General features: G+C 41.0%; 1 protein-coding gene across 1 annotated transcript in view; it reads left to right on the top strand.

Annotated features, from left to right (window-relative positions):
* Positions 1 to 470: 470 nt before the first annotated feature.
* Parp (Poly-(ADP-ribose) polymerase) overlaps positions 471 to 13,692 on the top strand; it is a 259,948-nt gene continuing 246,726 nt past the window's right edge. Inside the window, exon 1 of the mRNA XM_067081290.1 lies at positions 471 to 782. Coding sequence (XP_066937391.1) covers positions 669 to 782 — 114 coding nt within the window. The 5' untranslated portion in view covers positions 471 to 668. The remainder of the gene's footprint in view (positions 783 to 13,692) is intronic.

The following is a 13,692-nucleotide window of genomic DNA, read 5'->3' on the forward strand; positions in this document are numbered from 1 at the left end:
AGTAATTCCCTTATCTGGCAGCTAAATTTCATCCCTCAGCTTACGTATTGCGTTCCATTCAGCATTTTTTATATTTATAAACTACTTAATGCCCTCTAGTAAAACATTTAAGGAAGATCCATTTCATCATCTGTATGTTATCATCATTGGTGCCATCAAAAACTCATATCTAATGTAACACCATTCATCACGTGAGATTCAACTCCTATCCAGTCCTCATCTTTTCCTTTATTAATTGGAAACCATGACAAATCAACGTTTCCATTTTGCTGGCCATAATGCAGTATCATCGAAACTCGTATTTTATACTATTGAACTTTCAATGTGCAGCAAAGCCAGTGTCAAAAAAAGCAGAAAAAATTTGGTTCTTTCTCTATGCAGGGGAACAAGTACGCTTTCCTAACCTGGTTACTATTGTTACGCTGAATATAAACTGAAGTGATTATTGACTGACTGAAACCGCACAAAATGCACTGCTTGGTAGGAAGTGCGCGACTAACGCGACTCAGCAAGACGATTCTTGTTATTGATGATACGGTGCCGTGGCCGGGAGGCAGTTCCTTCCCGCGCAAGAAGAACAAGAAGAAGAAGAAGAGAGCGAAAATCTCACTTGTTTTCCAGAGCGGCTCGATCAACTGCGGCGCCCCAGCCTTCCCTCCTTATTTACCATGGCGGATGAGCTCCCTTATCGTGCCGAATATGCCAAAAGTGGCCGTGCTTCATGTAGAGGATGCAAAGGAAACATTGCAAAGGACTCACTGAGGCTTGCAGCTATGGTGCAGGTAATTTCAGCGTAAATCATTCTTGCTGTTTTTAATAAAGTAACTTGTAAAATGGGTTACGGTTCGTTCCGCGCCCTCTCGATGCAGCGTGTGTCCGTTCTTCCACTTGCCCAGTGAAGTAATTAACTGTATATACGATCTAACTTTTTACGGTGGCACGTTATAATGTTGCCCGGTATTTTGGCAGTAAATCACTCGAGGTAGACTAGTGTGACATGCCTTACCTGGTGCTGTTTCTGTAACTCAAACAGCCTAACCTACTAAGCTTGTCCACCCAGTCTTGAATTATGTAGTCCCGTTAGGGGGGTAGCGCCGTCAGTGCACCTCAAGCGGTGTAATGTAGGCATTACTCAAGATTCCTTTGGGCATGCCTTCGGCCCTTTCTTTCCTTTTACTGTACCTCCGTTCATATTCTCATGCATCTTACTTTCCACCCTCCACTAACAATTGATTCATAGTGTCACTGCGAAATTTTCCTCCTGTCACAAGTGTCAAACCTTTTACTGTCAGTTAAAAATTCAGCTCTGAATGACCTCACAGGTCCCAGTGCTTGGCCTTTGGCCTAAGTTCTATAATCAGTTCATTCCAATTATGTAGATGATGGATGTTTCCTCCAGCACAGAGAGGATTAAGTGCCTCACCTCTACAAAGCTTTACCTTAAAAGTTGTTTGAGTAACCTTCATAGGGTAACCCTAGAGTTTCGGAGTCCAAATTCTCTCCATTAATTAAAGTCAAGATCAGCATACACATTTATCAAATATTTATTGAATCATGGAAAACGATGAAAAAATGAGCTGTTTATCTGCTTAGCCTACAGAGATTGCAAAAAACAAAGGGAATAAAGGGGGAACGTACATAAACAAAAACATGTCTTAGGGGGTACGGACCCATAGAATTTTGACAAAACCGTAAATCTCTGCTTCTGTAAGCAGATAAACTGCTCATTTTTAGTAAATGTGTGTCTGTTTGCAGAGCTGTTGAATGAGAGATGAAATTGAAAATAGGAAAGAAAACTTGAACACTCTCACAAGGGAGCAGTGAATTTGGTGTCCTAAACTGTAGAATTACCCTTAATAGATCTTCATTATCATTAATGATGCTCACTCAGCTTTGGATTTGTTGCTGTTAAAACCCTGAGCCAGCCAACTTTGTGCCCACCATAGGTTGAGCAAGTAAAAGCTTAATGGTTGGAAATGAAGAATGTCGACTGATCAACACACAGTCTACATAAAGGCTGAGCCGTAATTTCCTAAATGATCAAAGCCTCTGAAGTGAACATAAGGCCATAGCCACAAACTGACAAATCTTCCTCTCATTCTTATCACAGACTGTTGACATGGAATTTCAGTCATCCTCCTGACTTTGCTTTGGAAATACTCACAGGATTGACCTGATTAATCACTAGAGGCTCTCGAAAACAAAATACTATATCATACTGAGGATCTGCCTTTAGTAATTAGGCCTGTTATTATTATTATTATTATTACAAAGGATTTGTTTCTACTTATATTTTTTTTTTTAATTTATTTAAATTACAACTCTTCGAAATGTTTATAATTAGATTAGCCTAATTGCAAATGTTGAAGTTTCTGACAATTTCATTGATCGCTTTATTTCCAAAACTTGATAGGCACTGCTGATTACTGTATACTTCTGGCATTCGTGCAACAAGTATTCAGGAATAGGGTTGTGTGGATTAAGCTTTGGCCATGGTGACCGTTTGTTAGATGAGATTGCCCTATTTGGAGATGTTTCGGAATTACATGTACAGTGAACCCCCCGTATTTGCGGGGGATGCGTCCCACACCCCCCCCCCAAATAGCTAAAATCTGCGAATACTTAAAACCCCTCTAAAAACACTTAGAACTGCCCATTTTGATAGTTTAAACACAGAAAAACCCTGTAAAAATACATATATTTGAGTTTTTTAAGTTTTATCACAAAAAGTGCAATTATTCATGAAAATTATATGAAAATACAGTAATTAGTGAATATTTCTCAGTGAAAAATACCGCGAAAGGGCGATTTTTCCGCGAGTGATGGCTAGATATGTTCTACAGAGAAACCCGCGAATGCGTGAGTCCGCGAACCATGAGAACGCGAATACGGGGGGTTTACTGTATATGTCTCTCTCTCTGGTGTGATGAACTCCATTTTCCAACACTAGGTTTTATTTGTTTTAATTTATGACTTTCAGGTTCTTTATTCCATATATTTTGCCATTTATGTATAATAGAGTATTTTTATATGCATTATATAATCATTAATAAGGATATTTATATTTGGTCCTGTCATATGGGCTGCTGATTTGGCTGCTGTATCAGCCTCTTTATTACCCTTAATCCCTCTATATGGGCAGGGATCCAACATATTTCTATATTTTCCCATTATTATGGAGTAATAACTTAATATTTTTTTGGTTTGTAACTTGAATAGCTTCTAGGCAATAGCGCTTCTTGAGTTGCTAAAAATCACAAAATTGTTAAGTGATGTTTCTTTAATTCTTTTTGTGGCTGATGCAGTTGCACACAACTTAGCAGGAATACTGAGACATTGTCAGGTAGAGAGAAGTGATACGTTTTGTCTTGGGATATTGCTGCATATCCTGCTCTGTGTTGGAATTTAGATCCTTTTGTGTATATTGTGTAATGTGGACTTTTTGGCTCATTTTCTGTTGTTTGTTGTTTGTGGTGTTCTGGGATAAATGAGTAACTTTTTGACGAATATTTTGAGTATGTGCAAATTCTCATTTTATTCATAGTCCAAGAAGGAGGTAGTTTGACTATTGAAGGTAACTGTATATTTATATTCAGTAACTTAAACAATCTTTCACCTCAAACTGGGAAAGGTGGTGAATGATTGTTTTTAAATACATCCCTAATTGAAGTAATTTCTTTGTTGGTGAATCACTTGTCTGAATTCTCATAGCACTTTTCATTGTTATTAATTCTCTATGGAGAGGCAGTGGTAATTCACTACATTCAACTTGTAAAGATGAGTTTGGTGATGATCTAAAGGCTCCTGCACTTATTCTAAGGCATATGATGTGAATTGGATCTAACGTTTTCAGCTGTGCATCTGATGCTGGGCCATATATATATTTCACTTCCTTAATCAGTGACAGGCAACACTGTTGCTTTATACAGTATAGGAAGGGTATGTCTGTTGGCACCCCAAGTAGTGTTGGATAGTTTTTTTAATTAGATTTAATGCTCTTTTACATTTTTATTTCATGTATGTTATGTGGGCTTTCCAATTTAAATGGATATCAGATACAAATCCTAAACATTTTGCTGTTTGGCCAATTGGTATACTATGGTTTCTGATTTTTAAGTCTGTTTCTTCACCCTTTTTTTCTACTTTATTTTTATAAAACATGATTGCTTGAGTTTTATCTATGGAAAATTTAATGCTTACAGATGAGGCCCAGTATCCATTTTTATTATGCTGATTTGTTCTGCTTGTTTGATGAAAGATGCTGAATAATATATTACAAAATTATCCATATAGAGGTTACTTTTATATATGTAACTTACCAAGTAATTACATAGCTTTTAGTTTCTACTTTAACGGCAGCTTTAGATTTAAAATTCGCGGTAGCACTCTGTTTTGGTGCAGGTAAGTGCCTCACCCACGTCCGGGAAAGTTTAGGTACAATATAGCAGAAGAGCTCAGTTTGTTTCTGCTGCTCAATGACCATACACCTGTTGTTAAGCAGCGTTGTTTTGCTGATCAGGATTGTTCACCAGATGATTTTGCTTGTTATCAAAGGATTGGGTGAAGTATTCTGTACTTTGGTAGCCTCTGTGCTACATTTTCTTAGTTAAGCTTAGTTTGGACTTTTTTTTTTGGATTTTGACTTATTATGCCAGACTCAAGTGTGTCTAGTAGCTGCTATTGTAGCAAAGGCTGCAATACCAGGTTGACTTCCTCTGAATACAACTCTCATTCTATTTGTTTTCATTGCCAAGGACAAATTTGTTCTCCTGACTTGACATGTGAGGAGTGTAGTAACTGGGATGAAGTGAAATGGAGAATTTTGACTGCTCATTTAGACAAACTATGAAAAAGCTAGACAGAGAAAGGTGGCCACTAGAGCTGAGGCTAGAGCTTCGCTGTCTTTCACTGAAAAGGCATTTGATGGCGAATCAGAACCCCTCGATCCCTTGTAAGCACCATAGGGACCAAGAGCTCTCTTGTAGCTATTGGGACAATGGAGAGCTCCCAGTGGCTCACAGACATCCAAAGGGAGCAGATCGCCCCATGGGATCAGAGCACCCAGTAGCTCCTAAGCATCTAATAGGAGCAGAGCGCCCAGTGGCTTCCGATCTCTCAGTAGCATCTGATTCTCGTGAAGTGTCGGATTATGCTCAGGCTTCTGAAGGTTCGTCTGATTTGGATATTCCGATAACAGCTGGTCAGCCTGTGTCAACACCCCCTGTTAAGTTTCAAGAAGTGAAAATTGTACCTTCAGCTCCTGTTGTAGAGCATCCGAAGTTGACGTTAGTATCTCTCCCTCCGACTCAGGATTCATCTCTTCTACCAGTTCATCAGTGGTTGGATAATATCCTAGAACTGATCAAGAATCCTTCATCTTCTCCTCAGAAGCCAGAGGAAGCACAACAGGACTTGGCTCTTTCTTCTGTTTCTTTGGTGGAAGAGGAACCAGAACAGGAACAACCTTTGTTGTAAGCATCCCTTTTGAATTATTTTCAATTTTGTTTCCCTACTTATTTCTCTACCGCTGTGTCTCCTTCACCTGGGTGGTCTTTCATGCTGCGTCAACCCATAGGAGCTACTAAGCTCCCTAAGATGGCATTATCCATCTTGTCTAAGAAGGCTTTGGCAGGCATGGACTCTTGGTTGTCCGAAAAGAGGGAGTTAGGCAAGGCTGTGCTTTGTTTCCTCCCTCACCTGTCTAAGAGAAGATATGTTTTTTATGCAACTGGGGAAGCGCCTTCCTTGGGAGTCTGCCTCCTCCCAAGGGGACTTCTCTGGCCTGATTGATCCTACACGCAGATTGGCTTTCGATTTGGCCAAGATAATGTTTTCCTTAACAGAACTTGACTGTTTAGTGAAGGGCACTTAAAAGGTTTTTGAAATTTTCAGTTTCCTTGACTTGACGGTAGGAGCCTTAATGAAGAAAATCGAGGATTGCTCTTCACTACAGGACAGTTTTGCAGCAGAATGGCTTGAGGTACTTTCCTGTGCTGATAAGGCTATAACAGATGGAGCCCAGGAATTAGCTGCACTCTTTTCAGTGGGCATGCTTAAGAAAAGGGAGTTTGGTGCTCCTTGACAACTAAAGGAGTTATCCCTTCACAAAGATTTTCTCTTCTTTTTGCCCCATTGGATAAGAACAGTCTTTTCCTGTGAGCTATGGTGGAGCGGGTAGCAATGGAGCTCCAAAAGAAAGCAACCCATGACCTATTGGGACAATCTGCCAAGCGACTGAAGGATTCGAACTGTTCTTCTGCGGTTTCTTTCAACCCTAGACCTTTCTCTCCCCTTCAACCATGGCCCTTTCGAGGCAGAAGAGGAAGAGCACAATCTCGTCCACAGTCAGACCCTAGATCCTACCAGTCAATAAGAAATCTACTTCAATACCCACCTCTAGCAAGTGAGGATCTGGTCTTCCAATTTCGGGCTCATTGCTTTGGGTTGTCCACAGCCCCACAAGTCTTCACCAGAGTACATCAACATGAAGGACGCGCTTTTCTTCTATCACAATGGTTTCACGTCCACAGCCCCTGAAGTCTTCAATGGGCATCTTCAGTAATGGGCATCAAGGTATGCCCTTACCTGGATGACTGGCTCCTGCGATCATCATCCAAGAAGAAATGTACGGAGGACTTTCTGAAAACTCTTTAGCTAGCTCAGGATTTGGGCATTCTAATCAACCAAGAGAAGTCCCAGTTAGTCCCTACTCAGTCGATAGTCTATTTTGGGATGAAGATAGACTCTCGGAATTTTTGGGTTTTTCCGCCCAGCAAAAGAATACAGTCCTGCATCCAGAAAATCTGTCGCTTTCTAGATCGCCAGTCCTTGGATGAGCCTGTTAGGAACCCTCTCTTCCATCAAGATGTTCGTGCCGTTAGGGAGACTACATGTGAGACCTTTACAATTCTTCCTAAAGGCCAGTTAGAGCATGAAGACTCTTATGGACTCGTTCATCTTCCCCATCACATCGGAAATAAAAGAAGACTTTCAGTGGTGGCTCGAAGAAGGGAGATTTCTTGTAGGAAAATCTCTACTTCAACCGAACCCGAACCTAACAGCGTTGGGGAGCAATCTTAGGAGACTTGGAAGTGGCAGGGACGTGGTCTGTACAAGAGAGGAAGCTCCATATAAACCTGAAGGAACTGAAGGCTATTCACCTTGCACTTCAGCATTTTGCTTCAGTGACTCGCGACTCAGTGGTAGCTGTTCACTCAGACAACACATCTGCTCTAGCGTACATTTCTCTGTGCAAAGCAGCCAGAGATCTCCTCTGGGCTCACAGCAACAACACCCAGATCCTCACCTGCTTTGTTCAGGGCAGGTTGAACATTCTGATGGATGAATTGAGCAGTTGCCGACAGGTTCTACCCAAGACTGGTTGCTGAATCCACAAGTGTGCATCGACCTGTGGAAATGGTGGGGAAAACCATTGGTGGACCTGTTTGCAATGTCCAGGAATCATCACCTCCCCCTGTATTGCTCTCCAGCAACAGACTCTCAAGTGTAGGCAGCGGATGCGATGCTCCAGGACTGGTCAGACCCGGAGGTCTATGCATTTCCTCCGTTCATTCTAGTAAGGGAAGTCACAAACAAGTTCAGAACTTCCCACAACACATCCATGATTCTAGTGGCTCCCTTTTAGCCTCAAAAGGAATGGTTCCTGGAACTTCTGCCGGACTTTCCATGGCTCCTTCCACAGAAACAAAGTGTTCAGACAACCTCATTTCCACCGGTTTCATCAAGGTTTGTCGACTCTCGTTCTGACAGGGTTCAGACTGACAGGAAGCTTGTCAGAGCAAAAGGTTTTTCAACAGAGGTTGGAAACGCTATTGTTGGATGTAGACAGACGCGAATCATCTTTCAAACTCTACCAGGCTAAGTGGGCAGTATTTCGCAGATGGTGCAAGAGAGGTGACATCTCTTCTTCTGAAACATCTATAGCCTAGCTAGCAGATTTTTTACTTTACCTGAAGACTTCCTGAGGTTTACCAACATCTACAATTAAAGGCTACAGGTCTATACAGAATTCAGTATTCAGACATAGAGGCTTGGATATTTCTTCAAACCCAGATATTTCTGACTTAAGTCATTCGATACTTTGAAACGAGATACTCAAACCCCAGTCTCTTTGAACCTGGATGTAGTGCTACATTGGCTGTCAGGTTCCCCTTTTGAACCGCTTCACACATCGTCTTTTAGGGACTTATCCAGGAAGACTCTGTTTCTGATTGCCTTGGCCACAGCAAAAAGGGTCAGTGAGTTACAAGCTCTGGATAAACAGGTCGGCTTCTCTCAAGGAGATGCAGTATGCACGTATATCTTAGGATTCTTGGCGAAGAACGAAAATCCTTCTAAACCCATGGCCTCGATTATTCACTATGAAAAGCCTTGTGGGATTGTTTGGACTTTCGGACCAAGTGAGAGTTTTATGCCCAGTGAGAGCTTTAAAACACTACCTCAAGAGAACAAAGAAGATCAGAGGGGATTTTCGTAACCTCTGGTGCTCAGTTAAAAATCCTTTGCGTCCTCTCTCAAGAATGCCCTCTCCCCAAGAATGCCATCTCCTTTCTGAGAGATGTGATTGTGGATCTCACTTGGGGATCCAAGAAGATACCTCACCTTTGTTGAAGGTAAAAGCCCACGATGTACGTGCAGTAGCCACGTCGTTGGCTTTCAAGCGCCATCTGTCCCTTTCTGCCATGATCCAATTGACTTAGTGGAAGTGTCGTTCAGTTTTCGCCAACTATTACTTACACGATGTGGAGACAATATTCGAGGACTACAGTATACTAGGTCCATTCTCCGTGGCTGGCATGGCACTAGGGAATGACGTCTCCTCGCCTTGTTTAAGATCGTTGAGTTATTTGGGAAGGCGGGGGTTACTTGGTACCTGGAGTACCCACCAATCTTTGCTTTTAATGGATGGGTACTGCTTTTTAATCTGGTGTACAGGTAATGTGGTTCTTTATGGTTGTTTTGGTTAGTATATATTTTTTCATGCCCAGGCAAGGGCAATTGTTTTGTTTAGCTTTGACAGTTATAGGAGTGCTCCCAGACTGCAAAGCTCCCACTGAAGTAGGGGCAACTCTTGACATAACCGGTCATGCCCCTACGGGTTGAGAAGAGCAATGACCAAGGCAGTATCTTCCTGCTCTGACTCTCTCCCCAGGTAAGGTTACATCAAGCATTGCCACAATGCTAGCTTTTTTTTTTTTTATCTATTTCAAATGCATTTCTGTTTATAAATTTTTTTGAGTAGTACATGTCCATGTTTCCTACCTGTCTATGTGGGATTCAGCTGTGTAATTACTTGGTAAGTGTGCTACCCAGACTTCTTCTCTCCAGCCACTCCATCCTCTCCGGGTTTGGCTTTTGTGATACAACAACTGGCAGGGTCTGCTAAGTTACCGCGTGTGGTTCTTTCTTCCTCATCCAGGAAATCTCTTGTGCATATCAATGTTTGGTTATCAGAGAAGAGGGATGTTGGTAAAGCGGTCTTTTGTTCACCTCCTTCTCGTCTGATATGACAGAAGTATCTGTCATATGCCACTGAAGAAGCTCCATCCTTGGGAGGTTCTGCCTCCTCTCAGGGGATTTCTCCAGTCTCATAGATGCTCCACGTCGCTCAGCCTTCTCTTCTGCCAGGATTCTGTTTACCACGTCAGAGTTAGATCATCTGCCGAAGGATATTTTTAAGGTCTTCGAGGTCCTGAGTTTCCTCGATTGGACCGTAGGAATGTTGGCAAAAAGATCGAGGACTGCTCATCACTTCAGGAGAACTTTGCCTCGGATTGGCTGGGTGTTATTTTTTTTTGGCCTGCATGGATAGAGCAGTGAGAGACGGCGCCCATGAGCTGGCCACCATTTTTACTACTGGAGTTCTTAAAAAGCGAGATTTGTGGTGCTCTTTCACTTCAATGGGGGTCACTCCCTCTCAGTGATCTTCCCTGCTGTTCACTCCCTTAGATAGTAACAGTTTGTTTCTGCAAGAAACCTTGGAACAAGTAACGGGTGAACTGCAGAAGTCAACCCAAGACCTGCTCGCTCAGTCTGCCAAGAGGACTAGGATCCCTGCGCATCCTTCTTCTGCTTCTGTTTCTACTATCAGGACTACTACTCATTGGCTCAGCAGCCCTTTCGAGGAAGCAGAGGTCGCTTCCATTCCCATCCGAAAGCCAATCTGTGTCCAGTATGACCCAGCAAAAAGCTGTCCAACAAACTTGTCCCTCTCAAGTGAGTTACCTGTCCTCCGTGTCCCAATAGGGGCAAGGCTCCTTCATTTTTGGAGCAGGTGAGAGAAAAGGAGAGTGGATCCGTGGGTGCTACAAGTTTCAAATGAGGGCTCCCTTTTAGGGCGAAACCTCCCTTAGTAACCTCTCCCATCGGCTTGACAGTATACTCTGTAGGCTCAGAGAGGTTTTCGGCGCTGTCTCGAAAGTTTTGGCGCTGCTCAAGAAGCAGGCAGTGGAGGAAGTCGAGGACACAAACACAGAGGGATTTTACAATCGCCTCTTCATAGTTCCCAAATCATCAGGGGGACGGAGACCTGTCCTGGATGTCAGTGCTCTGAACTTTTTTATTCAAACTACGTAGTTCAAAATAGAAATGAATCACTCAGTCCTGTTAGCCATCCATCAGGGGGACTGGATGGTGACGATAGATATGCAGGACACATACTTCCATGTCCCAGTTCATCAGTACTACAGAAAGTATCCGAGATTCTTGTTCCAGGACAGGGTCTTCCAGTTTCGGGCCTTGTGCTTCGGCCTTTTCACGGCCCCTCAAGTTTTTACCCATGTTCTCACTCCATTAGCGAAGTGGTTGCACCTCATGGGGATAAACATGTCTTTGTACCTGGACGATTGGCTCCTACAGTCCCTCTCGGAAGCCCAGTACACGGAAGACCTTCAGAAGACTCTTCAGCTTGTGCAAGATTTAGGATTAATGATAAACTTAAACTTCAAGAAGTTGCAGTTAGTCCCCACACAGTCTATTCTATATTTGAGATAGTGATTCCCTCGATTTGGGACCACCTTGACATGGAATCTGTTCCCAGGTCTGGAGTCTAAGAGTCCCATATACCATTCTGTATTTCTTTGAATTAATTTTTGCGGAATTTTCTGCTTTTGCTAAAATTTATTGGACCTGATAAATAGGAAAAGATATCACAACGGGGATTGGGTTTATATCCAAAGCTAATAGTGGGAACTGTGGTAGGACCATCAACTGCCCAATAATGTTTGGACCTGAGAGATATCAGGCGTAACTTCTTTAGGGTTAGACCACAGATTCCAGGGGGGTCTGGTTTTGGGGATAGGACTCTCGGCATTCTATCGGGTTTGCCCATAACACGATTAGAGTGGGGCTGATAGTATTTTCGTGATACCTTCAGTCCTAGCATGCGGGTTTGGCTTACACTTGGGCCACTTTAATCATGTTGTGCCATCCCCTGTGGGGTAGGGTAGGGAGTGGACATTTGGGAATCGGTTCTCACTTGTGCCATTGGTGGAAGAATAAACTCCATGAAAGGCTGATGGTATCTTTTTAAGGTTTTCAGGTTTAATTTTTTTTTTTTTTCTACTTAATCTTTATGAATAGTAATTTTAAGATTCCAAGTACCCCTAAGGTCCTCTGATGGCATTGTTCGGCACAGATAGCGACGCTGCTCCAACACAAAGCAAATCTTCTTGCTTGCATGTAAATGGACAATTCTAGGTAAAATCAGTAGCCAAATCAGGGTGGTATTAAAACCATAATACATATAAAAACTCCCAAAGACTAAATGCCAATATGACCCAACCTTGACTCACTTCGACTACCTCTTTGGGAGTGGCAGTTGATCAAGGTTTCTAACCATGGAAGCTGACCAAAATATTTCAGCTTTAAAACTAGAAAATTATCTATTAAATAGACATCCGATGATAGATATGTCGTTCAGACAAATAAAGGAAAAAACTTGGCTTATAGAAGCCACAACAAAAAGTCAGTCTGAAGACTATTTGTCTTTGAGAAATATAGACAGTATTAACATAAAAGTGAAAAAACACAATACTATGAACAGCAATCAGGGTACCATTGTGCTTCCTGAAAATAACAGCGAACCAGTTGATAAGAAAATGCTATGGGACTCTCTCAAAAAAAAGATACCCAAAGGTCCAAGATTGTGAGGTATATATGCTGTACCAAGTAAAAACAGCAATCAACAAATATTAAAAAATAAAATAAAATTTGAGGTGAATTCACCTCAAAAATAAAAATTTAGGCCAAAATAGAGAGTTCAGACCCCCTATGTCCCAGCCACTGCAGTGTCAAAATTGTAAGTAAGCTATAGGCTGAAGAAAAATTGTAGAAATGAACCGGTATCGCTAATTGTGGATCTACTGAATATACGCACAGTGGAAGTGCAGTGATCTGAGGTTGTAAACTGTGGGCAGAATATTATGCAAGATCAAAGAATGCATATTATATACTGTCACGAATTGAAAATACTACAGAGCGAACAGGGATGTCTATAAAAGGCTAAGTTACAATTAAAGTGAGAGAATCCAGATCCACCTAAGAACATACATATTCTTCAAAAACAAGAGCAAAATAATGAAACAAAAATGCAAACAGTTAGAAGTAACAGGGCACAGAAAGAAGTAAATCTCAAGAAAAATTAATAATTTAGAAATAAAAAATAAAATGGTAAGAATAAAGAAGCAGGTACAAATGAGATGGATAATATTTTGTCAATTCATTTGAAATATTAATAAATAGAAACAGAGGAGGATGCTACTACTTACGGAGTAACAGGAGATCGTGATGGATTTTGAAATTAAAGATAGGCCTTTGGAGAAGACACACCCAAAACAAAGAAATCAGCCATTATTAGAGAAACATCAGTTAAACCAAAGATAAAAGAGATGTAAACAGGAACAAAAAGCAAAAACAAGCTAAATATACCTTCATCTCCTAAAATTATAATAAAATCTATGAAGGCAGATGTCAAAAACACTGAAAAGTTAAAAGACCAGACCATATAACAATGATTATGTCAAAGGAAAGTGCTCATCTCCAGTAATTGGTGCAAGAGCAAATGAAAACAGAAATATACATGATAATACTTGTGGAGTGTAATGATTCATTAGATTATGTGCTAACAAAAACATAACGAAAGATGGTTTAACAAACATTATAAAAGTTTTGCTAAATTTAGAAAGAAAAGAAACCACTTGGTTGAGTAACCATGAAAAGGGTGCATGGCATTGAGCACTTAGTATGTTATAAAAGAAAAACAAATGAATGTGCATTGATGATTATTGAAAAATCTAAATTGATAATACAAAAAAAAAGAAGTAAAACTCGACCTCTTTAACAAAATATTTTCAATAGTTATATTATACAATGGAATGTAAATGGTCTACAGACCAGATTACACCTAGGAGAAATTACAGTGGTTATTAAAGAATATGAACCAATGGTATTATGTTTACAACATGTGTAAAATTGTGTCAACTTGTGATTAATGCCTTAGCATCAACATCACAAGAGGAAGAAGGAAATTGCTTCACTGCTATATGTATAACAAAGTATGTTATGATAGTACCTGTAAGCTTTACTCATCTGCAAATATCGAGTATTAGAATGCGAATAAAAGGCGATGATTATGTAATTTATAATTTATGTAGCCAACCCAATAAAAATTAT

This window comes from Macrobrachium rosenbergii, chromosome 37 (assembly GCF_040412425.1).
Source record: "Macrobrachium rosenbergii isolate ZJJX-2024 chromosome 37, ASM4041242v1, whole genome shotgun sequence".
NCBI lineage: Eukaryota > Metazoa > Arthropoda > Malacostraca > Decapoda > Palaemonidae > Macrobrachium > Macrobrachium rosenbergii.